This window comes from Neoarius graeffei, chromosome 15 (genome assembly GCF_027579695.1).
Source record: "Neoarius graeffei isolate fNeoGra1 chromosome 15, fNeoGra1.pri, whole genome shotgun sequence".
Classification (NCBI taxonomy): domain Eukaryota; kingdom Metazoa; phylum Chordata; class Actinopteri; order Siluriformes; family Ariidae; genus Neoarius; species Neoarius graeffei.
Window position 1 is genome coordinate 55746621 of NC_083583.1, and position 26168 is coordinate 55772788.

The 26168-nt window shown below is 40.5% G+C and overlaps 1 protein-coding gene across 1 annotated transcript in view; it reads right to left on the minus strand.

Annotated features, from left to right (window-relative positions):
• Nucleotides 1-1825: 1825 nt before the first annotated feature.
• plppr3b (phospholipid phosphatase related 3b) overlaps nucleotides 1826-26168 on the minus strand; it is a 30678-nt gene continuing 6335 nt past the window's right edge. Inside the window, exons 2-7 of the mRNA XM_060940588.1 lie at nucleotides 23127-23312; nucleotides 20209-20338; nucleotides 5085-5280; nucleotides 4846-4903; nucleotides 4245-4418; nucleotides 1826-3079 (exon numbers count right to left, since the gene is read on the minus strand). Coding sequence (XP_060796571.1) covers nucleotides 1826-3079; nucleotides 4245-4418; nucleotides 4846-4903; nucleotides 5085-5280; nucleotides 20209-20338; nucleotides 23127-23312 — 1998 coding nt within the window. The remainder of the gene's footprint in view (nucleotides 3080-4244; nucleotides 4419-4845; nucleotides 4904-5084; nucleotides 5281-20208; nucleotides 20339-23126; nucleotides 23313-26168) is intronic.

Below are 26168 nucleotides of genomic sequence, written 5' to 3' on the forward strand. Positions count from 1 at the left end.
GAAGCAGTGTGTAATTTACATCAATATACTGTAAAACTCCTAACCAAATACCACTGTTAATTTAACAGTAAGAATATCTTGAATTGATCATATTTTTTTGTAGAATTTACAAATTGTTGTAGTTTAAACACAGACAAACTGTAATACTAAAACAGAATGTGATAGTTAAAATTACATCATTGTCCTGTTAAAAAAATTAAAAAACAGCCACCGTCATGGCTCAGTTGACTAAGGCGCCATACCATGAATCCGGGGACCCGGGTTTGAGTCCGACCCAAGGTCAATTGATCCCGATTGACCAATTCTAGCTCATTTCCTGTCTCTACACTGTCCTATCCAATAAAGGTGAAAAAAGCCCCCCAAAAAAATCTGTCTAGTAGATCATTGCTTGTAATCATTGTTTATTGTACAATGAATATCTGTAAAATTAACAGTTATGTATTGATTATTGTACATTGAATACCTGTAAAATTTACATTTAGTTATTAATTGTACATGGAATCCCAATGAAATGTACAAGTTATTCTGTAATGTTGTTTACATTTCACTGTATTTTTAACAGGATTATTCTGGCAACCACAGCTTCCAGTGTTTTTCCGTAAAACGGATTTTTTTTTACAGTGATAGCTGAGAGGGAAATACAAACCTTTCACCAAGTGATCACTGCAAACTCGAGCGTGCTTCGACTCGGCTCCCTTCGATTTCAGCGAGAGGTTCAAAAGCCACCTTTCTCAACGTCTTTTTGTGAAATCCTGTGTTTGTTCGCTCTTTTTGATTAGTTCACGGGGAACCCTGAAGAAACTTATCAGTTTCAAGGTTTGATCAATTCGAACAACCTAAAAGAACGCAAGCGTAAGGCATTTTTCATGCGAGTGAGCAATGCACCTTCTCCGTACAAACGCTTTGTCAACTGAGCTTTGGTAGACCACCAGCTAAAGTTTTGAATAACTAATGAGGCGGATGTGACGTCACATGAAACCCAGCAATACAATTGTACTTCTTCAAGAAGACCTTTGTATAGAAATGTAGCCCATTCTGACAGGGAACTGGCTTCCAGTAATTTTACCCACAGTTTTTTTTTTTTCTCATATAGCCAGAAATAGCGGTCTCTGAAATGCGTTTATGAAATGTAAAAGGTGTGCACGCATTACAGTCAAGATCCAAGCACACGAGCCTGTAAGCTCCATGTGTCAAAATAATTACATTCTCCATTCCTGTACTACACTGAAAAATGCTAAATGCCGTAATGGTAGAACAATTACAAGCCAAGCATTTTTGAATGCAGTATTTCTTTACGCAAAAGAAGTCACGCTCTTTCCTGCATGAGGAGAAAGCTGATCAATTTAAACCCCATTAAAATGTTTATCTTAGAGTATTATCTTCTCAAAGGCAATATATTCTAGGGTAGTATCACATAAAAAGACACAAATAGATGAAATCCACTTGACATCATAGGCACAGAGAAATGTGCTTAAAATCAAGTACCAACAGATAAAAGGCCACAATACAAAATGGCAGCCTTGCAATCAACCTTTTCTTCATATTTGAACAAAAAGAAAACAATAAAAGTATCTGGGTGCAGATGTTCTTCATTAGGTTTTGGTGCAATTCCAGTTTGACCAAAAATATTGTGCTCATTGTGTCGGCTGAAGCAGCATTTTCTGGATATGTTTCTCAATAAACCACTCAGGTATTTCCCCTCACTAGTGAGCAAAGTCATCAAAACTTTAAAAAAAAAATACACAAAATGAGAATGAAAGTCTGAGTGATGCATAGTGATATGTGTCCAACCTGCATCATTTGTGCTCCTAGATCTTGTGCCTTGTCACTCTTTGAACCGTCTTCCACTCTGCAGCTTTTTGTAGAAGTTCTCCTGATGGTTCTGAGGGTTCTCCCGATCAATAAGCACCAGAGGGGTTTTGCAGCGCAGACTGCGTCCCTCCATGGTTTGATCAAGCTTGGGGAGCTGGGGAGGTTGAGGGGGTTGAAGAGGCTTATGAGAATCTAGGTCAGCCTCACTAGTTGAAGAGCATGGTGAGCTGTTCTTGACCTGACGATATCCTCTAGAGCCTTCACGGTTCAGGTCATTGAGTTCATATGATTCGGTCATGTTCCCATTGGAGGGTCCCCTCCACTCCCAGGGATTGGCAGGGTTGGAGACCATGTGGACTACAGGGTGATGAGCGGCATGGGCATCCACTGTGATGATCCCAGAGCTGCTGTCACGCTCAGATGGTGGGCGGTAGGGAGGTGACTCAGTGCCTGTGATGGAGGAGGTGGCAGAGGAAGATGATGCCTCAGAGGATCTGGGTGTGTTGGACAGGAGACCCTGCTGCTTAGACATGGCAATGACCTGCATGATGCGAGGTTGGTTCGTTGCCCTGAGTGCACCTGGAATATTGGCCCCACTCTTCTCTGTGATGGACAGCCACTTAGCACGAGTGTTCGCATTCTTTGGAGACACTGGAGGAGGGACTGGTGGCTTGGGGGGCATCACTACCCTTGCTCCAATTGGCGCATTGGCTTGCTTGGCAGATTGAGGCACAGTGGCACTGTATAATGTGGATGGTGCACTCTCTTCCTCAGTGGTGTCCTCACCTAGGTCAGAGTCCTCTTTACTGCCCTCTTCGCTCTGTAGACTTGCACTGCGCATCTCCAAGGACTTCTGCTTCCATTCAGAGACTAGCTGGTGTGAGCGCATTGGGTCCACAGGCACAGGCACTGTTACCAGACGCCTTGCAGGCTCCTCAGGGCCTGCAGCTGTAGCACGTGGTAAAGTGTTGCTGAATGTCACCATCGTCTCTTTACCCATAGGGCTGCGGGCTGCAAGGAGCTCTACATCTACACTGGCCCGTTTCAGGCTGCCCAATGACGCCTTCTCCCGCTGGATGGGGCGGTTCAAGCCGTCCAAGGAAGACGGTGACGTGATCTCTTCGTTGCTCTCAGAGGCATGGCCTTTATTGTAAACCGAGTCGTGGCCTCTCTGGGCAAGAGCTCGTAGGGCATCCTTTGGAGGAGGCGGGGCAGGAACAGGAATAGCATCCTGCACTGGTTTGAAGTTAGAAACAGCATAGAATGCCTGGGCAAACCAGAGAAAGCTTAAGTGAACCACTTTCTGATTATATACACACAAGGGAATCATTTCTTGTAATTAACTGACTGCACATTCTTGATTGAGTGTCCTTCTCATTTATCTAAAATATTTTAACATCAGGATATACTAACTACTTATTAACTGAGCGCGAGGTCTTTACGGGAAAATATTAGCTCGACGTCTTGACAGTGGCTCGGTCCATCCCAAAAGACCGAGGTCTGATATTTTCCAGTAAAGACCAAGCAAGCGAGGTTAATAAGGAGTTTATTATATGGCTTTTTTAATTTCTAAGATTAAAATAGACGTGTCTGTGAAGATTCTCAGTCATCCAGGTCATAGTAAACTGTGGGTGGTAAAAGAGAGCAACTGGACTTGCTTGAAGATTCTTGAGTTATCTTGAAGCAAGTTCAGTTGCTCTCTTTTACCACCCACAGTTTAAAATAGACGGTCATTATAATGAGGCGTGACACTGCTTTCTTTCAGTCATGTCATATTTGTAATGTAGTTGAGTCATGCATGCAGAATAAACGGCTAGTGGTTTCAAAACCGAATTTCTGTTAGCGGTTAATGGTTTCTGAACGCTATTTGTTGCTCATTACCTGAATAACTTGGTGACTCTTGTTTGTCTTTTGGCTGTTTTAGATTTCCAATTAATTGGTTTTTTTGTTGTTTTGTTTTTTGCAACATTGAAAGCCGGCACCTTGGAAAGAAAGTCCGTAATCGCCCACGGGCATTACGGGAAAATTCTGCCTGCCAAGGAACCAATCAGAGAGCACGATTTTACCGGAAGTAGCTCGTGCCATATAATAAAGTCAGATTAATATTGATCAGTTGGTCTCAAATTTTAGTCGTGCACACTTAGTAAAGGAAATTAAAAAAAAAAAGTTCATGGAAAATCCTAAAATATGTCGGTGGATGTGAAGGGAGCCAGATTATCACCGGTAAGAATATTTTTACATCATGCAATCTAATTCTGAGTGGAGGGAAAAGATTAAGGCAAGGAAGAAATGACTGACGTTGAAAGACCCCTCAGGACTCTCTCCCGTCTTAGATAGTACATCTTGGAAGAGGGAGATATGTGTTGCATCAAGATAAGAAGCACAGCTTCCAAATGCATGAATAAGAGCATAACATGAATAAACAGCCTCACCAGATACACAGCGATGCCAGCACCGATGCAAAAGCCCACATACACGTCAATGGGGTGACTGCGGTACTGTGTGATCTGAGTGAGACCCGTCAGGGCCGCTGCGATGGCGAAGGCGAACACCAACACAGGTTTCAGCAGCTTGGTGCTGTCTGAGATAGTGGAGTTGAAGTACATCTAGAGAAACCGAGAACACAGCAGATGGTCCATACCCGTGTGCACGAATTCCTATCCATCAGCCTGATCGTTTCTGATATTTACATAGTGGCAGGCTGGTGGCTGAAAATCAGATGTGCCTGGTTTATTTCTACAAAATTGACCAGATAGCTTGCAAGATGATTCAGTTTTAAATAATTAAACATTTGAATACCAAAAGCTATACATGCAATAGAAAAACTGAGCAAAATTTGTGTAAATATATTTGCTTATTAGGAAGGAGCTTGTTCCTTTTTTAAAAACTCACTACAGTTATAATCTTTGCTAATACCATTTATCTTGCCACATCAAGAGAGGGATTAACGAGGATTTGCTTAGTGGCACATATTGTTTGCTTTGCTCTTGTCATCCAACAGACACACATCCACAGCGAGAGGGAAAGACTTACTGAAATATAAACAGCAGCAAAGGAAGAAAGAGTTGCATGCTGGGAAGGAAAGGTTTTCCTGCCACAAAGGAAAGCAAATGTCTAGAGTAAGGCAAAACCATGGAAAGCACTCGGGATAAGGAACAAGTGATAAAGTGCACAAATACATCTAATTCTATAATAAATCCTCTTTGACTGAGGTTCGGAGCCAGTAGTTCACTATTATATTGATGCTCTGCCCCAGGGGATTGTGGGATTACCTGGCAGAGAGGATGGCATGCTGATCATGGCCAGAGCAGATGTCTTTAGTGATGTAGGGATTTTTGTCACAGGAGACTCCAGGGAGAGTGTAATTGGGTTTGCATACAGTCAGAAAGAAGGGTGTGTGGTAACCGGTGGCAATTTGGATGACATCAGTGACCAGAGCCGTGGCACAAAGCCCAAACACGTGAACACCTGAAAAGATGAGAATGAAGAACAAAACAATTCTGAGACAGACAATTACGCTCTTGTTCTAATTATAATACATGTATACAAGGGTATAAAGTAATGAACTACATGTACTCTCGTTACAGTACGTGGTTCAATACTTGTAAGGGTACTTTTTTTTGAAAGTCTACATCTCAGGCATCAAGTGCTTCATCAGCAGCTGCAATGTCTGAGACAGTGGAGAGTCTTTCCCCAATTTATAGAGCATCTTCAGTTTTAAACACTCCAAATGAAACAGGGTGATGATGATCTACAAATTGTGCCAGCCAAAACCCTTGACAATAGATATCGCTATTTCACAGCTCAACATCCAACCTGCGGAAACATGTCCAGGTAGGTCATTAGCTAGCTGAGTGAGCTAAACTAGCTAGACAGAGCTTTTGATGTTTTATAGTATTAAAGCTCTGTATTAAATTTAAGATGTCACTTCAATATTCCATAGTGATTGCTTTTTTGTGTTAAATACACTGCAACCCCGCTATAGCGAACTCCTTGGGGGACGCCCAAATAGTTCTTTATACCAAAAAGTTTGTAATACTGAAATGGACCCACTAGGGTGGAGCTTAAATGACAGAAAATTATTTTTCATTCATTTTTATTTCGTCTTACCTCCTGAACATCTTCCATTTGTACTAAAAACCATATAGACAAGGATTGTGCATTATATCTTAAACCTTAATGGTAGCTCAATCAACATCCAGTCACTAGTGTGATTGTTTTTGTCGTGTAATTATTATATACACGTATATTATAGAATATTATCAATATATCAATCAATATTTACAAGTTTTATATTCATTTTCATTTATTTTCATTTTCATTTTAAAATTATTTATTTTCTTTTTACAATTGTCCATTTTACGTACAGTTGGGGTCAGAAGTTTACATACAGTGACATGAATGTTATCTTGGATATGAATGTCATGGCAATATTTGGGCTTTTGGTAATTTCTTTGAACTGTTCTTTTACTGTGGCAGAATGATTGTACAGCATACAGCTTTAATTAAAAAAAACACTAGAATTTGGTGCACAAGTTTTAATTTTCTTTGGGTTTTCTGAAATCAACACAGGGTCAAAATTATCTCATCTCATTATCTGTAGCCGCTTTATCCTTCTACAGGGTCGCAGGCAAGCTGGAGCCTATCCCAGCTGACTATGGGCGAAAGGCGGGGTACACCCTGGACAAGTCGCCAGGTCATCACAGGGCTGACACATAGACAACCATTCACACTCACGGTCAATTTAGAGTCACCAGTTAACCTAACCTGCATGTCTTTGGACTGTGGGGGAAACCGGAGCACCCGGAGGAAACCCACGCAGACACGGGGAGAACATGCAAACTCCGCACAGAAAGGTCCTCGCCGGCCCCGGGGCTCGAACCCAGGACCTTCTTGCTGTGAGGCGACAGCGCTAACCACTACACCACCGTGCCACCAGGTCAAAATTATACCATACAAAATCATAAATATACATACAGCACACCTAATATTTGGGTAAAATGTCTCTTTGCAAGATTCACCTTGACCCAACATTTTTGTTTACCATGAACAAGCTTCTGGCAGAATTCTGGTGGGATATTTCATGACTCTTCATGGTAGTATTGGTAGAGTTCAATTAATTTTTTTTCTTGGCATGGACTCAAATTATAAGCACGGTCCATATATTTTCAATAGGGTTGAAGTCAGGACTTGTTTTAATGTTAGCCTGCTTTATCCTCCACAACCAGCTCTGATGCGTGTTTGGGTTCATTGTCCTGTTGTAACTCCCAATCCAGCCACTGGGGTGCATAAGCATACTCTTGGTGCCGGTTCCAAGCCCGGATAAATTGGAGAGGGTTGCATCAGGAAGGGCATCTGGCGTAAAACTGTGCCTAATCTAACATGTGGATTGAAAAGAGAAATACCATTCCGGATCAGTCGGGGCCCAGGTTAACAACGACTGCCTCCAGTACTGTTGGTCAACAGGGTGCCGGTGGAAAGTATGCTACTGTTGCGTCAAAACGGAGAAGGAGAAAGAGAGGGGGGAGGCATGTTAGGAGAGAGCGTGAAAGATGGAAGGGAAGGAGCTTAGAATTGAGGGTAGGAACACTGAATGTGGGAACATTGACTGGCAGAGCAAGAGAGTTAGCAGGTATGATGGAAAGAAGGAAGTTGGACATTTTGTGTGTGCAGGAGATGAGGTGGAAAGGAAGCAAGGCCAAGAACATTGGAGGTGGATGCAAGTTGTTTTATTATGGAGTTGATGGAAAGAGAAATGGTGTTGGTATTGTTTTGATGGGAGAGTTGGCCAACAGTGTGATTGATCTGAAGAGGGTGTCAGATAGAGTGATAGGCATGAAGTTGGAGATTCAAGGAGTGGTAATCAATGTTGTGTGTGCGTACGCCTCACAGGTTGGATGTGAGAATGAAGAGAAAGAGTCTTTCTGGGAAAAGATGGATGAAGTGGTAGAAAGTATACCGAGGGAGGAGCGTGTGCTGATAGGAGCAGATTTCAATGGACATGTTGGCAAGGGAAACAAAGGAGATGAGGGTGTGATGGGCAGATATGGTGTAAGAGAGAGAAATGTGGAAGGGCAAATAATGGTTGATTTTTCAAAGAGGATGAATTTGGCAATAGTCAATACATACTTCGAGAAGAAAGAGCAGCACAGTGTGATGTTTAAGAGTGGAGGAAGATCTACACAGGTGGACTACATACTCTGCAGAAGGGGTAACCTGAAGGAGATTGGAGACTGTAAAGTGATGGCAGGGGAGAGTGTACAGTAGCTAGACAACATCGAGTGGTCGTGTGCAGGATGAGCTTGAAAGTGAAAAAGAGGAAGCGTGAAATAGTGGAGGTGAAGATTAAGTGGTGGAAACTGAAAGAGGTTGAATATCAGAAGGAGTTTAGGGAAGAAATGAGACGAGCACTGAGTGGTAATGGAAGTCTGCCAGAAGATTGGGATACTACTGCTATACTACTAAGAGAGGCAGCAAGGAAGGTGCTAGGGTGGTCATCGGGAAGGAGGAAGGAAGACAAGGAGACATGGTGGTGTAACAAAGAAGTGCAGGAAATTATAAAAGAGAAGAGGCTAGCAAAGAAGAATTGGGATGATCAGAGAGATGAGGAAAGCAGGCGGTTATACAGAGAGACGAGACAGAAGGCAAAAAGAGCGGTAGCGAAGGCAAAAACAGATGCATACCAGGAGTTGTACAAAAGACTGGAGACCAAAGAAGGAGAGAAAGACCTGTACGGACTAGCTAGGCAGAGAAACAGGGAAGCGAGGGATGTACAGTGGTGCCTGAAAGTTTGTGAACCCTTTAACATTTTCTATATTTCTGCATAAATATGACCTAAAATATCATCAGATTTTCACACAAGTCCTAAAAGTAGATGAAGAGAACCCAGTTAAACAAATGAGACAAAAATATTAGATTTGGTAATTTATTTATTGAGGAAAATGATCCAAAATTACATATCTGTGAGTGGCAAAAGTATGTGAACCTTTGCTTTCAGTATCTGGTGTGATCCCCTTGTGCAGCAATAACTGCAACTAAACATTTCCGGTAACTGTTGATCAGTCCTGCACACTGGCTTGGAGGAATTTTAGCCCATTTTTCCATACAGAACAGCTTCAACTCTGGGATGTTGATGGGTTTCCTCACATGAACTGCTCGCTTCAGGTCCTTCCACAACATTTTGATTCGATTAAGGTCAGGACTTTGACTTGGCCATTCCAAAACATTCACTTTATTCTTCTTTAACCATTCTTTGGTAGAATGACTTGTGTGCTTAGGGTCATTGTCTTGCTGCATGACCCACCTTCTCTTGAGATTCAGTTCATGGACAGATGTCCTGACATTTTCCTTTAGAATTCACTGGTATAATTCAGAATTCATTGTTCCATCAATGATGGCAAGCCGTCCTGGGCCAGATGCAGCAAAACAGGCCCAAACCATGATACTACCACCACCATGTTTCACAGAAGGGATAAGGTTCTTATGTTGGAATGCAGTGTTTTCCTTTCTCCAAACATAACACTTCTCATTTAAACCAAAAAGTTCTATTTTGGTCTCATCCTTCCACAAAATATTTTTCCAATAGCCTTCTGGCTTGTCCACGTGATCTTTAGCAAACTGCAGACAAGCAGCAATGTTCTTTTTGGAGAGCAGTGGCTTTCTCCTTGAAACCCTGCCATGCACACCATTGTTGTTCAGTGTTTTCCTGATGGTGGACTCATGAACATTAACATTAGCCAATGTGAGCGAGGCCTTTAGTTGCTTAGAAGTTACCCTGGGGTCCTTTGTGACCTCGCCGACTATTACACGCCTTGCTCTTGAAGTGATCTTTGTTGGTCGACCACTCCTGGGGAGGGTAATATTGGTCTTGAATTTCCTCCATTTGTACACAATCTGTCTGACTGTGGATTGGTGGAGTCCAAACTCTTTAGAGATGGTTTTGTAACCTTTTCCAGCCTGATGAGCATCATCAACGCTTTTTCTGAGGTCCTCAGAAATCTCCTTTGTTTGTGCCATGATACACTTCCACAAACGTGTTGTGAAGATCAGACTTTGATAGACCCCTGTTCTTTAAATAAAACAGGGTGTCCACTCACACCTGATTGTCATCCCATTGATTGGAAACACCTGACTCTAATTTCACCTACAAATTAACTGTTAATCCTTAAGGTTCACATACTTTTGCCACTCACAGATATGTAATATTGGATCATTTTCCTCAATAAATAAATTACCAAGTATAATATTTTTGTCTCATTTGTTTAACTGGGTTCTCTTTATCTACTTTTAGGACTTGTGTGAAAATCTGATGATGTTTTAGGTCCTATTTATGCACAAATATAGACAATTCTAAAGGGTTCACAAACTTTCAAGCGCCACTGTACAGCAGGTAAGAGTGATGAAAGATATAAATGGAAATGTGCTGACAAACAAAGAGAGTGTATTAAGAAGGTGGAAAGAGTACTTTGAGAATTTATTAAATGAGGAGAATCCAAGAGAGAAAAGGTCAGATTCGTTGGAGACAGCAAATTAGGAAACAGAGTTGGTTAGTAAGGATGAGGTGAGGGCAGCCATGAAAAGAATGAAGACTGGGAAAGCAGTTGGACCAGATGGTATCCCGATTAAGGCTTGGAGATGTTTGGGTGAGACAGCTGTGGAGTTCCTAACGAGTTGTTTAATAAGATCCTAGAGAATGAGAAAATGCCAAATGAATGGAGAAAGTGTGCTAGTCCCAATATACAAGAATAAGGAAGATGTACAGAGCTGCAGTAATTACAGAGGAATAAAATTGATGAGCCACACCATGAAGTTATAGGAAATGGTATTGGAGGCAAGATTGAGAAGAGAGGTAGCAATCTGTGAACAGCAGTACGGGTTTATGCCAAGGAAGAGCACGTCGGATGCAATTTTTGCTTTAAGAATGTTAATGGAGAAGTACAGGGAAGGCCAGAGAAAGCTACATTGTGTGTTTGTAGACCTGGAGAAGGCATACGGTAGAGTGCCGAGAGATGAGTTATGGTATTGTATGAGAAAGTGTGGAGTGAATGAGAAGTATATTAGAGTGGTGCAAGGCATGTATGAGAACAGTGAAACAGCAGTGGGGTGTGCAGCTGGAACGACTGAATGGTACAAGGTGAAGGTGGGACTCCATCAAGGATCTGCTTTGAGTCCTTTCTTGTTTACCATAGTGATGGATAGCTTGACAGACGAAGTGAGGCAAGAGTCACCATGGAACATGATGTTTGCGGATGATATTGTGATATGTGGTGAAAGTAGAAAGGAGGTTGAGCTGGGTTTGGAGAGATGAAGGTATGCATTGGAACCAAGAGGAATGAAGGTGAGCAGTAGCAAAACAGAATACATGTGCATCAATGAGAATGGGGATGAGCGTGTAGTGAAGATGCAAGGAGTAGACGTAAAGAAAGTTGGTGAATTCAAGTACCTGGGGTCAACTGTGCAGGAAAACGGGGGCTGCGATAGTGAGGTGAGAAAGAGAGTGCAGGCAGGGTGGAGCAGTTGGAGAAGGATTTCGGGACTCGTTTGTGATAGGAAAGTCCCAGCAAAAGTGAAAGGTAAGATGTATAAGACAGCAGTGAAACCAGCTGTGATGTATGGATTGGAGCCCGTCCCCTTAACGAAGAGACAGGAGGCAAAGTTGGAGGTGGTGGAGTTGAGGATGTTAAGGTTTGCAATGGGAGTGACAAGATTGGACATGATAAGGAAAGAGCACATCAGAGGGACAGCGCATGTGGAGAGCTTGAAAATTAAGCTAAGAGAGATGAGACTGAGATGGTACGGGCACATCCTGAGAAGAGATGCAGAGCATGTGGGAAGGAGAATGTTGAGGATGGAGCTGCCAGGCAAACAAAAATGAGGAAGGCCAAAGAGGAGATACATGGATGTGGTGAGAGAGGACATGAAAGTGGCAGGTGTGGTAGAGAAGGATGTGGAAGACAGGGAGCAATGGAGACAAAAGATCCGCTGTGGCGACCCCTAACCGGGAGCAGCCAAAAGAAGAAGAAGTCCTGTTGTAACTCCCAAGTCCCAAGTTGTGTTCAAGTTTCTGATGGTCTATGCTGAAGAATTCTGAGGTAGTCCTCCTTCTTCATTATTCCATCTACTTTGTGCAATGAACCAGTTCCACTGGCAGCAAAACAGCCCCAGAGCATGATGATCCTACCACCACCACCAGCTGGTACAGTGTCCCTCTGTACATGGTGGTCATTGTGGCCAAACAACTCAATCTTTGTCTCATCTGACCATACAGCTTTCCTCCAGAAAGCTTTGTCTGTGTGGTCAGCTTCAAACTTTAGTTAAGCTTGAAGTTGTCAATTTTGGAGCAGGGACTTATTTCTTGGATAGCAGCCTCTTAGTCCATGGTGATCTGAACAGTAGACAGTGATCCATCAGCTTCCAGTTCATGGCAGGGCTGTGCCATGGTGGTTCCCAGGTTGTTCCTGACTATCCAAACCAATTTCCTTTCAGCTGAGGGTGACAGTTTGGGTTTTCTTGAAGCAAAGTGGCCTGACAAAGTGACTACACCTCACAATAACTTGGATACAATTGTTTGAACTGATCTTGGAATTTGCAGTGGTTTAGAAATGGCTCCAAGAGACATTCCGGAGTTGTGTATATCTGCGATCCTCTTTCTCAGATTGGCACTGAGCTCCTTGGACTTTCCCATTGTATTGTGTGTTGGTCAATCCAATGAGTGCTGTAAACAAACCCTTTTTATGAAGGCACAGAGAAGCTACCAGCTGTAGTCAATCCTGATCACTAACAGGAAGTTAAGAGACCTCGGCCTTGGCAAGATAAGAGACATTTTGGAAGTTTCAGCACCTCTGAATTAATAATCTAAGTGAGCATATGTAAATTTTTGACCATATATGTATAATTTTGACCCTGTATTGATTTCAGAAAAACCAAAGAAAATTAAAACTTGCGCACCAAATTCTAGTGTTTTTGTTTTAATTAAAGCTGTATGCTGTACAGTCATTCTGCCACAGAAAAAGAACAGTTCAGAGAAATTACTGAAAGCCCAAATATTGCCATGACATTCATATCCAAGATGACATTCATGTCACTGTATGTAAACTTCTGACCACGACTGTATATTCTAGTCAGTACTATATCATCAGTTGTTTATTTATATTTATTTATTTTATTTACATTTGTTGCCGTCTATAAAAATTGTAAACTATATTATTATATAAGGGCAGCATGGTGGTGTAGTGGTTAGCACTGTCGCCTCACAGCAAGAAGGTCCTGGGTTTGAGCCCAGCAGCTGGCGAGGGCCTTTCTGTACGGAGTTTGCATGTTCTCCCCGTGTCCACGTGGGTTTCCTCCGGGTGCTCCAGTTTCCCCCACAGTCCAAAGACATGCAGGTTAGGCTAACTGGTGACTCTAAATTGACCGTAGGTGTGAATGTGAGTGTGAATGGTTGTCTGTGTCTATGTGTCAGCCCTGTGATGACCTGGCGACTTGTCCAGGGTGTACCCCGCCTTTCGCCCGTAGTCAGCTGGGATAGGCTCCAGCTTGCCTGTGACCCTGTAGAACAGGATAAAGCGGCTACAGATAATGGATGGATAGATGGATTATTATATTAGTTCGTATACAATTCTAGTCCTTTGCATTCCTGTGATAAAGCTCACTGTGATGGCTTCTTGTTTAATGTATGATTTATATAATTTTATTTTCTTTTATTTCTTGTATGTGCATAGTAAATTTTAGAAAAATAAGACGTGTTCTTGGGCAGCTCTGGATTTGTATATATTGTACAGAACTACAGATTCAGAACATATTTGGACAATTACACACAGACACATATTTGAAAGAAGTACCCATTCTACAGGCTTTTTATTTAGACTATTGGTACATTCTTTTTGATATATTTTATCAATAAAGGAAATTTTTAAAAAATACTGTTCAATAAAATAGTTTATTTATACATTGACAATTATAGCAATGTGGCATATTTACCATGCACTAGTTCCGTATCCAGACTTCAGAGGTACTCAAAAAAAAAAGTGTCTTCAGTATGGGTGTATGTAGACCTCGGGCCAGAAGAGGCTTTTTTCCAAAGCATATTTTCAGCTTATGTTGTCGGGCACTGTGGGATGGGATCAGCTAGCTCGGTTAGCTCCATAATGTTCGTGATCAGTTTATAAAATGATTAACCCTATAACAATTGCACAGTGTACATTTCACTGTATACTTTGCAATAAACCCTTAAAAAACTGATAATATTTAATGCTGCCCCAATCCATTCCTGGGGTAGTATTATTGTAGGCCCTGTATTGAATAACGCCTCTAATGACAGCAGTATCTAATTGTGGTGGACTTTGTGGCTTGGCTGCCAAAGTTCATGCTGATTGAGCTACTAGTTAGATTTATTCATTTTTGTTAATATTTTACCAGAATTATTTTTATATACATAGAAGTCAAATTAGGTGGTCATGTTTAATAACTTCAAAAATTAGCTCCACCCTAGGACCCACTTCTCACACCACACACTCACTCTTATGTAAAACAAGACCCACTGGGTTTAATTTATATTTACGCTTAATTCACTTACATATTTCCAAAGTAAAGGAAATAAGTCACACTCGCCGTCATTTGCTTCTTTCTTTTCAGCCTGTCGTTCTGACTGCAGTTGTGGACGAAGTCTCAGAGCGCCTTTTCTTTAAAAGTTGACACTGAATTTTTCAGGATTGCATCTTCTTTAGACAAATCCATTGCTTTCTCACCATGCTTTAGACCAGGGGTTCTCGACCTTTTCTGCTTTAAAGCCCACCTATTCATAGTTGTAATGAGTCAGGGCCCATTAAAAAAGATCCCCAATTATTTTGGCTCATCTATTCTATTAGAATCTAATAATCTATTGTAAAGTGTATTAATGGGATGCAACATCACTCTCTGTTACAGATGGGAGCCCAGGAATTAAATAAATGCAATAAAAACAAACCGTTTTTAATTGTAGGTATTGTATTTAAAACTGTATGGATGTGCCAGAAGTCAAACCCATGCATGCAGGGCGGGTTAATGATCCAAAAGTGGAGTCTGGTCCATTAACACAAGAACTTATTGCCATGTTTGTGTTCAGAAAACAAGCAAGTTATTAAAACCAAGAAGTACACTCAAAAGAAGTGGATATAGAAACCACTCAATGGGATTAGATCCTTACACGCTAACAGAAGGATTTTTCCTCTGAAAGAAAAATTTACTCACTAAATTTGACATTAGTAGAATAAATGTTGATCCTACTGTAGCCAGAACTAAATACAAAGAAAACAGTTATGCATAGTATTAATTAACTTCATGTGAAGATAATTAACAGATCATCAAATGATTTTAAGATTTTTTTAAGATTGTGTTTATTTTAGTCTTTTTTATTTGTAATTATTTGTATCTGTACATGCCCGACCCCACCAGCTCTGCTGATCAACTTATCGTCTTTAAACAAAGTCATTCCTTCATTCATTCATTATGAGTTGGAAAATGATCCGTCCACTGAGTTCCCCGACATCTCAAACTACCTGGTGCTGCAGACATCGTTCTACACGGACACACAGATGAAAATCTGGAAGAGCATGAAGGAGTACAACTTTTTATATGTGGCTGGGTTAAAGATCTGGGGATCAGGACACTACAAGATAAATCCTGTATTGTTTTTGCACAGATAAGGAGGAGTTTCTGGGCTTTGTACGCGTCTTTGCGATGGTTGCTAGGACGCTAGAAGTTTTAGTATCGGGTGTAAACACACCACAGCTGTTCGAGTCTCAATCCTCCCTGCTTTTCTCTTACAGCAGGCATCACAGAATTTACCCACAAACGTATTTATTTATTCAGCCCACTGCATGCGCGTGCTCTGTGTGCACGCACACATGGGGGGGGGGGGAATTACGGTAAATGCAAAAGAGGAATGTGACAATAATAAAGACTTGTTCTTCTTAATTTACCCACAAATATATTTACTCCACTTGAAAGGTGTATGTCAAACCAGCTACCGGACTTGGGACACTCTGACATCCTGAACTACTGAGTATTTGCCTTCAAACTTGAAAAAAAATTTGCAGCCCACTAATGGGCCACGGCCCAGTGGTTGTGAAACACTGCTTTAGACGGTCCAGGATGTGAAGTTTGTCTTCAATGGTGTCATGTCTGTATGCGCAGCAGCACGCCTGAAACTGCTACTTACGTACAAATGCACAGTGCCATTAGGACTAATTACCATGCACCTGTTCCAGATTAGAGCGCAATCACAGCGTGCGCTTCTAAGGACTCTTGCTACACACAGACTTTGTGAAGTATATGTTACAGGTCAGAATTGTAGGTCAGGTGGAATTTTTCAACCTAGGTTAGAATTTTTAACCCAGTTCATAATTTGCTACTTGTATTAGGGAGACTTTATCGAGGGTTAGGATTTGGGAAGACTTTGTATTTTAAACTACTTGATGACGTAATAAGACTGGACTCATTAATACATTCAAAATGAATGAATGAATGAATTTATTTATTTCGAACATGTATAAAAATGTATGTAACTATTTGTACATACAAAAGAAAGAAAATGAAAAAAGTGACAAAAAAAAGAATAAATAAAATAACAAAGAGCTAATACATTACAATACCCCGCACATTGTTCGAAAAAGGAGTGGGAAGAAGTACAATACTTTTTTTTTAATTTCCCACCCCTTTTTAACTACCCCGAAATCCAAACTACATTAATACACCTATAAAAATATATACCATATATACACTTCATGAATATCCATATAAATTTATAATTACAAAAATAAATATATACTACATACCATATCCATATATTATGGATATAATATATAAAATATATAAACATCCCTTCCATTGCAATTGTCGCTGGTCTAGTGGTTAAGGTGTTAGGTTAAGAATCAGAAGGTTCTGAGTCTGAATCCTGGTTAAGTATGAAAAAAGACATGGGGAAAAATGCTAATTAGGTAGACAGACAGACAAGAGAAAATACTAGGTAGGTGTAGACAGAGAGGAAGTGGATGGAATAAAGAAAGATAAAAGAGAAGCGCATGGCTCAGTGATGATTTTTTGAAGACTCTGACATACTGTCATTAAAGATGAGGAACACAAACTTAGTTTGTTATATGCGAAAATTCGTAGTAAGAGAGTTTGTTATAGCAGGGTTGCAGTGTATATTGAAGTGCTGCTCCAGCCTATAGCTAATGCTCAGGTGTCCAAGTGGCATCTTTGCAGCTAGCTATTTAAGTATGTATGAATTAACATGAGCTAGCTAGCTATTTAACCAACCTAGCAAGCTACTGAGTTCTAAACAACCAATTTAGTGAGCCATTTTTGGATTAATTTTAGTCATAAAAAAACCAAACCGCAAAGGGTTTTAGGCATGGGCGTCGCCACCATTGAATGTGAAGGGGACGTGTCTCCTTCACATTTCATAATTCTTCATTTGGACCCCCCCACACACATTTAACATAAAATATTAGTTCATTCAACGCCGTTTCTATTGCTTTGTGAAAGAATCCATTCCACTTGATCGATAAGAGAATACACATACCACTGAAAATCCACTCCGGGTTTTCCGGGCGTTACCTACAACAACTCACCGCGCGCAAGTGAAGTGAATCTCAGCGCGAGCAGAGAAATGTTGGTGCAAGGTGCAGTGGAGGAGGTGACGTCAGCCCCATTGCAACCTCACAATGTCTAGCTTTTGCTAAAACCTTATTCTTTTGTTATATGCCCTCAAAATTAACCCTCGGCCACGTTAAATTAATGTTCAACTAAACAATGAAATAAGCTTAGCCTAATGGGGTATTCCATTATGCTGGATGCAGTGGCAGCTGGTAGTCTTTCAAACAGGGGAGGCTGGTAGGTTATGATATTTCCAGATTTTAAAAGAAAAAACATCAGTTTTGCCCATACTCTTGCCTCTGATCTGGCTGATTGTTGGCAGGGTCACAAACTATGAAATAACAGGTTCTTTTGGCCCATTAGCCTACTGTCCAATATACATGATGGTGGTGTTGGGGGGGGGGTATATTTTAACATTTTATATTTTAAAATTGTGGCATGTTGTTTAAAAAGTGATCATTATTGAAAGCAGCTCTTTGTCAGGAACCTCAGCATTCAATGACACTTTCCCTATATTTTACTTATTTTGACTGAGAAATGTTTTGACAATTTTGATAACCCTTCACTTTTAATCCAGGTCTGCAGTGTGAAACGTTCTCGGCTGTGTTTTTGTTTAAAAATGTTTTCCAAATTGTAGCTGTGTTTAATTCATATCCAGAAAAATATATATTCCAATATAACATACTCAGCATAAACATTTTAAATAGATTCTATATTTTTGGTCCATCCATGACATATTACTAAAGTAGCCTATTTACTGTTGTTGATGTGGGTCACTTGCTGTTAGCCAATTCACTTTCTCGTACCAGGAGAGCTGAAAGGAACGAGTATTATTCCCTACCTTTTTCACCAAGTCAATTTGAGGCGTTGGTCTACCCTGCTCTTTAATTTTAATTTTTTCCTCGAAAGGAAGACTGGCAAATGGCTTCACCAGAATTAAATCAGCAATGCTCGGCATCCGTGCGCAGCTTTCTTGCTAGCTGACTAGCCCCCTCAAGTTCAAGTTCAGTCACTCAAATAAACGACATTTCTGGAACTAAGATAGCAAACTTGACAACACTATATTTACACTTTATTTACAATGAAAATATATACAAACTAAAAAAGCTGGTAGAAACCGTATGTAATGAATGAAATCGAAATGTAAGCTGATCTCTTACAATACACCACAGCACTTGCGAATCCGCATGGGACTGAACTGAGATTCACCGCTGCCTGTCTATAGTTGAAACGAGCTGTCAATCAAAGAAAATATCCAGCCGCTTTCACCAATCACCAGTCTCCGCGCGGAAACTGCCATGTCCCTCCCATGTGAGGCTCGGAGTCCGTGTGCGGGCATTTTCGCAGTGTTTGTCCAATAACCGTCTTGCATTTTGAGATTGAAAAGCACAGAGCTCCCAAATGCCATTGAAGTCCACTGAGTCTGGGAGTCCGTGGGACTCCGTGGGCGGGCGTTTTCGCAGTATTTGTCCAATAACCGTCTTACCTTTTGAGATTGAAAGCGCAGAGCTCCCAATGCCATTGAAGTGCACTGAGGCTGGGCTGCATCGCGCTGTCATGAGGGGGAAAAACTCACGCACACATTAGGCGAACTGGGGAAAGTTATAACGGAATGATTTCACACTGTAGTTGGGTTGAGCACATATATTTCTATGATTCGATGTTCGTCATTTTTAGAGGAGGCTGAGCCTCCCTCGTTGTCTTGGAGCAATCGCCCGTGGCTGGATGTTATTCCAGCTGGATTGTGAAGGAAAGGGGGATAAAAGTTATGAAGTGGTAGAAATTGTGGTGGCACCAATATAAGAAGGAGTTCTATCTATAAATCTATTTGTTATACTAATCTGTAAATGTTACTGTAGTACCACCATTGCATGTAGGTTGACAAAACTGCACTTGTTCATTGTGTGAAGTTCTCTTTTATGCGTTGTTGCTTGACACAGTGTGATTTTGTGTTATGAAGACTGCATGATGCCATGCCATTTTTGTTATGAGTATCACTAAATCGGAAAAAAGTCAAACGCACCCACTAAAGTCACTGTTGGTGGTGAACAAAATTTCACCTGTTCATTGTGTGAAGTTATTTTTATGTGTCACTGTTGCTTGACACAGTGTGATTGTGTGTTATGAAGTTTGCATGATGCCATGTCATGCCTGTTCATTGTGTGAGATTATGAATATTCTTATTTTTAAACATACAGTTGAGTGTCGCTATTGCTTGGCCCAGTGGCATGTTGTGTTACATCTAAAACTAAATAGAAAACACAAAATAAAAAGTAAAATGCACCCATAAAGTCATTGTTGGTGATAAATTGTGTCACATTCATCTCATTATCTTCGGCAGAGCAGTGGGTTTAATTAAAAACAGGCTGATGAATATATGGACTAGTTGAATGAGGACTTATTGCTGAGTCTCTAAAATAGTCATTGAATTAAGTGACTTTTGTAGGTAAAATTAGGTGCTTAACAACCTGTTAAAAATACACCAGAATGCAGGAAATGGCATCTAATTAATTAAAAATTTTCTGGGGGAGGACCCCCCGCCAATGTGTCCCCCCCACATTAAAAATGCTTCTGAGGCCCCTGGTTTTAGGATATAAAGAACCTTATTATGAATGAGATAAGGAAGTACAGTACTTAGCATTATGAACGTTTCAGGAAACACACAGCTGTACAGTCAGTACTGAAGTATTTTTTCACTCGACAACTTATATATTTATCTTCTACTCATTATCTGAGCACATGAGAACTTTGGTCACTTACCAACAAAACGCACAGTTCTGCGGAGGAAGGAGTTGAAATTACATCCACCAGCATTGATGCTTCCCTCATTCCCAGGCCCTATCTTGAGTCTGGACTGCATGCAATACACAATACCCTCTCCAATCATAATCTAAACAGTCAAAACACAACACCAGACAATCCCTCAGACAGAATGCTTCAATTTATGGCTGAACAATGATATTTTTATTATAATATAGAAGATAACTGACTGGCAATAAAGAAAGCAAACCATGACACTGTGATATCGACAGAAATCCAGACGACTTTTTTTGTTTTTGTTTTTTTGCCTTGTGAGTTCATGATAACAAAAGTTGTTTTCTCAAGATCACAACTTGTTTTTCTCATGTGTCAAAATGCATTATTGGGTCTACATCTTGTACATTAGGGAGCCCATGAACAGAAAGTGGTTGGTACAGTGGTAGAGTTACAGCCACAGGGTCGTGGGTTTGATCCTGACCTCGGATGACTGTATAGTGTTTGACTATGAAATTGCTCACATGTTCCGGATCACAATAGTGTTCACTATTGTACAGTCATGGTCAGAAGTTTACATACAGTGACATGAATGTCATGGCAATATTGGGCTTTCAGTAATTTCTCTGAACTGTTCTTTTTCTGTGGCAGAATGACTGTACAGCATACATCTTTAATTAAAACAAAAACACTAGAATTTGGTGCACAAGTTTTAATTTTCTTTGGGTTTTCTGAAATCAATACAGGGTCAAAATTATACATACAGGGTCAAAAATATACATACGCTCACTTAGATTATTAATTCAGAGGTGCTGAAACTTCCAAAATGTCTCTTATCTTGCCAAGGCCGAGGTCTCTTAACTTCCTGTTAGTGATCATGATTGACTACAGCTGGTAGCTTCTCTGTGCCTTCATAAAAAGGGTTTGTTTACAGCACTCATTGGATTGACCAACACACAATACAATGGGAAAGTCCAAGGAGCCCAGTGCCAATCTGAGAAAGAGGATCGCAGATGTACACAACTCCGGAATGTCTCTTGGAGCCATTTCTAAACAACTGCAAATTCCAAGATCAGTTCAAACAATTGTATCCAAGTTATTGTGAGGTTTAGTCACTTTGCCAAGCCACTTTGCTTCAAGAAAACCCAAACTATCACCCTCAGCTGAAAGGAAATTGGTTTGGATGGTCAGGAACAACCTGGGAACCACCATGGCACAGCCCTACCATGAACTGGAAGCTGATGGATCACTGTCTACTGTTCAGATCACCATGGACTAAGAGGCTGCTATCCAAGAAATAACCGCCTGCTCCAAAATTGACACCTTCAAGTTTAACTAAAGTTTGAAGTTGACCACACAGACAAAGAAAAAGCTTTCTGGAGGAAAGCTGTATGATCAGATGAGACAAAGATTGAGTTGTTTGGCCACAATGACCACCATGTACAGAAGGACACTGTACCAGCTGGTGGTGGTGGTAGGATCATCATGCTCTGGGGCTGTTTTGCTGCCAGTGGAACTGGTTCATTGCACAAAGTGGATGGAATAATGAAGAAGGAGGACTACCTCAGACTTCTTCAGCATAAACCATCAGAAACTTGAACACGACTTGGGAGTTACAACAGGACAATGAACCCAAACACGCATCAGAGCTGGTTGTGGAGGATAAAGCAGGCTAACATTAAGCTTAAAACAAGCCTTGACTTCAACCCTGTTGAAAATATATGGACCGTGCTTATAAGTCGAGTCCATGCCAAGAAAAAAAAAACAAATTTAATTGAACTCTACCAATTCTACCATGAAGAGTCGTAAAATATCCAACCAGAATTCTGCTAGAAGCTTGTTCATGGTAAACAAAAATGTTGGGTCAAGGTGAATCTTGCGAAGAGACATTTTACCCAAATATTAGGTGTGCTGTATGTATACTTTTGACCTACCGTTGATTTCAGAAAAACCAAAGAAAATTAAAACTTGTGCACCAAATTCTAGTGCTTATTTTTTTATTAATTAAAGCTGTATGCTGTACAATCATTCTGCCACAGAAAAAGAACAGTTCAAAGAAATTACTGAAAGCCCAAATATTGCCATGACATTCATATCCAAGATGACATGTCACTGTATGTAAACTTCTGACCACAACTGTATAGGTGCAGATTTCTGCCTCACTTTCTCAAAGGACTTCTCAAGGGTCTAGCACTGATAAACATAAGGCTTAGTCATAATAATAATAATAATAATAATAATAATAACAACAACAACAACAACAATGCATTTTGTTATTTTGCGATCACAAAAAAATAATAATAATTAAAAAACAACACATGGTCTTTCTGGACTTCCATAGGTATACTTTACAAATTCTGAATAAGAATATGCATTGTAAATTATATAAGAAATACTATAAAATACTTAAATAAGAAAAAAAAGCAAACTCACCGTCAATCTCTCACACCTAAAAAGCAGTTTTAAGTTTCAATACAATGTTATGAAGAACTTTACAGGATTTTATCACTGATAAAGCACTGATCATCTCAATCTAATACCGTACACGAAAAAGCTATTTATTTTATTTTGTCCCTCTTTGGGCCCCCAAAGGGTCCATGTAGAAACCTAGAACAGAATGTTTCCTTATCAGAATCCCCTTTAGGAATCTAAGAGGTTAACTATCCAAAGAACCATCGAGGAACATCTGGTTTCTGAAAACGTGGAATACCATACATAAAGACAATCACTTACATCTTGTCTACAAAGGCATAAAGCCAGCAGGCCATGTTAAAAAGCCTAATGTTACTAAATCAATGCTATTAAACTTGATGTTTTGCCACTTGGGAACATTAAGAACAAGTAATGGTGGAACATCTAGATTACTACATGCTGTTCATACTGAAAAAGTGGTAATTTTCATTGTAACAGTGGAGTACACTCACAGAAGCAGCAGGGCCAGCAAAGGCGAGACTCAGCAGCATAAGCAGCGGGATGAGTTCTTCTCCGCTCTCTACATAGGGCATGCTGAGTGAGCGATCATGGCAGCGAAAACCAACCTGGGCTGGCTGCAGCACATCCGTCAACTCCAGGAAGTAGAGAGAGACCATAGAGGAAGCCACGATGGGCAGCTGTGAGTCACATGAGCAATTCCGTGAGAATGGAATTACGAATTCACCAATTACCAAGCAAAAATATGTTACGTTGTGTTGAAGCCAAAGTTGAATCAGTGTCTGTAATGCTAGACACCTTGTTTCTATGCGCACAGCTTTGTCTCGTATAGTGCCCACTGAAAAACCAAACCAAACCACAGTGTACCATTACTCTTGGCACGTACAGTGGTGCTTGAAAGTTTGTGAACCCTTTAGAATTTTCTATATTTCTGCATAAATATGACCTAAAACATCATCAGATTTTCACAAAAGTCCTAAAAGTAGATAAAGAGAACCCAGTTAAACAAATGAGACAAAAATATTATACTTGGTCATTTATTTATTGAGGAAAATGATCCAATATTACATATCTGTGAGTGGCAAAAGTATGTGAACCTTTGCTTTCAGTATCTGGTGTGACCCCCTTGTGCAGCAATAACTGCAACTAAACGTTTCCGGTAACTGTTGATCAGTCCTGCACACCGGCTTGGAGGAATTTTAGCCCATTCCTCCATACAGAACAGCTTCAACTCTGGGATGTTGGTGGGTTTCCTCACATGAACTGCTCGCTTCAGGTCCTTCCACAACATTTCGATTGGATTAAGGTCAGGACTTTGACTTGGCCATTCCAAAACATTAACTTTATTCTTCTTTAACCATTCTTTGGTAGAACGACTTGTGTGCTTAGGGTCATTGTCTTGCTGCATGACTCACCTTCTCTTGAGATTCAGTTCATGGACAGATGTCCTGACATTTTCCTTTAGAATTCGCTGGTATAATTCAGAATTCATTGTTCCATCAATGATGGCAAGCCGTCCTGGCCCAGATGCAGCACAACAGGCCCAAACCATGATACTACCACCACCATGTTTTACAGATGGGATAAGGTTCTTATACTGGAATGCAGTGTTTTCCTTTCTCCAAACATAACGCTTCTCATTTAAACCAAAAAGTTCTATTTTGGTCTCATCCATCCACAAAACATTTTTCCAATAGCCTTCTGGCTTGTCCACATGATCTTTAGCAAACTGCAGACGAGCAGCAATGTTCTTTTTGGAGAGCAGTGGCTTTCTCCTTGCAACCCTGCCATGCAGACCATTGTTGTTCAGTGTTCTCCTGATGGTGGACTCATGAACATTAGCCAATGTGAGAGAGGCCTTCAGTTGCTTAGAAGTTACCCTGGGGTCCTTTGTGACCTCGCTGACTATTACACACGTTGCTCTTGGAGTGATCTTTGTTGGTCGACCACTCCTGGGGAGGGTAACAATGGTCTTGAATTTCCTCCATTTGTACACAATCTGTCTGACTGTGGATTGGTGGAGTCCAAACTCTTTAGAGATGGTTTTGTAACCTTTTCCAGCCTGATGAGCATCAACAACGCTTTTTCTGAGGTCCTCAGAAATCTCCTTTGTTCATGCCATGATACACTTCCACAAACATGTGTTGTGAAGATCAGACTTTGATAGATCCCTGTTCTTTAAATAAAACAGGGTGCCCACTCACACCTGATTGTCATCCCATTGATTGAAAACACCTGACTCTGATTTCACCTTCAAATTAACTGCTAATCCTAGAGGTTCACATACTTTTGCCACTCACAGATATGTAATATTGGATTATTTTGCTCAATAAATAAATGACCAAGTATAATATTTTTGTCTCATTTGTTTAACCGGGTTCTCTTTATCTACTTTTAGGACTTGTGTGAAAATCTGTCAATGTTTTAGGTCATATTTATGCAGAAATATAGAAAATTCTAAAGGGTTCACAAACTTTCAAGCACCACTGTATCTTGCAAATACACAAAAATGAAAATGAACATGAAACCAATAGCGCATTTGTAAATAACAAATGGGGATTATGCATAGTTGTATCATGGAATGCCATTTTTCCCAACAAAATGATCAGCAATGTTAAAATCAGTATTTGTGGAAGCCTCCATTGGGAAGGATAACAGCACTGAGCTTCTACCTGTGATATTTACAGTATTTAGGGAGGAGAGATCAAGATGGTGGACACAGCTCCATGCAGAACATTTTAAGCTTCCTAGTTTTTCATGAAACCTTATATCTTTTAGTTTGTGCATGTGGACAGAAGAATACAACAAGCTTTGAATTCAGACCAAAGGTTTTCAGTCAAGTTCCAATCCAAAGACTGAGCTGGCAAAATATTTTTGTTATATTTATTCCAACAACCATTTTTGTGCTGGCAAGGATGTATTTTTGAGACCATCATCTTTGTGAAAAGAATCTCTGGCCATGTCTGAGGCAGAGGCAATCAGGTTTGGTTAAAAATATCCCAGTATTTAACAGACTTCACGATCCCATCATTTTTGAAAAAAGACCCTAGACAGTGTTGTAGTCAAGTCACTAAACCTCAAGTCCGAGTCCAGTCTCGAGTCCCCAGTGTTCAAGTCCAAGTCATTAAAAAAAAAACTGAGTCGAGTCCGAGAACAAGACTCCAACCGCACCATTTGACGGTGGCTGTTTTAGCACCATTAACATTAGTTTGCTCCTGAACAAGTGAATGTGCTTCTCTTTATCAGGGAGTGTAAAGTATTCTGTCAGAGATGGTTGGGAAATGGATGTAAGTGCAGAAGATGTGTTTATTAATACAAGTGAAGACAATCCAGAATGGCAGGCAAAATCATAAAACAGTGAAACAGGCAATAGGTCGAGCAAACAGGCTATCGTAAACTCGGCAGAATCAAAGACGAGAAACAAGAAATCAGGGATCAGGAAACCAAACAAGGAAATAAGGCTCAGCAATGTATCAGCAATGCAACTCAATACTTCGCAAAGTAAGTGTGTTTTCACAGTTTTTATATCGGCACAC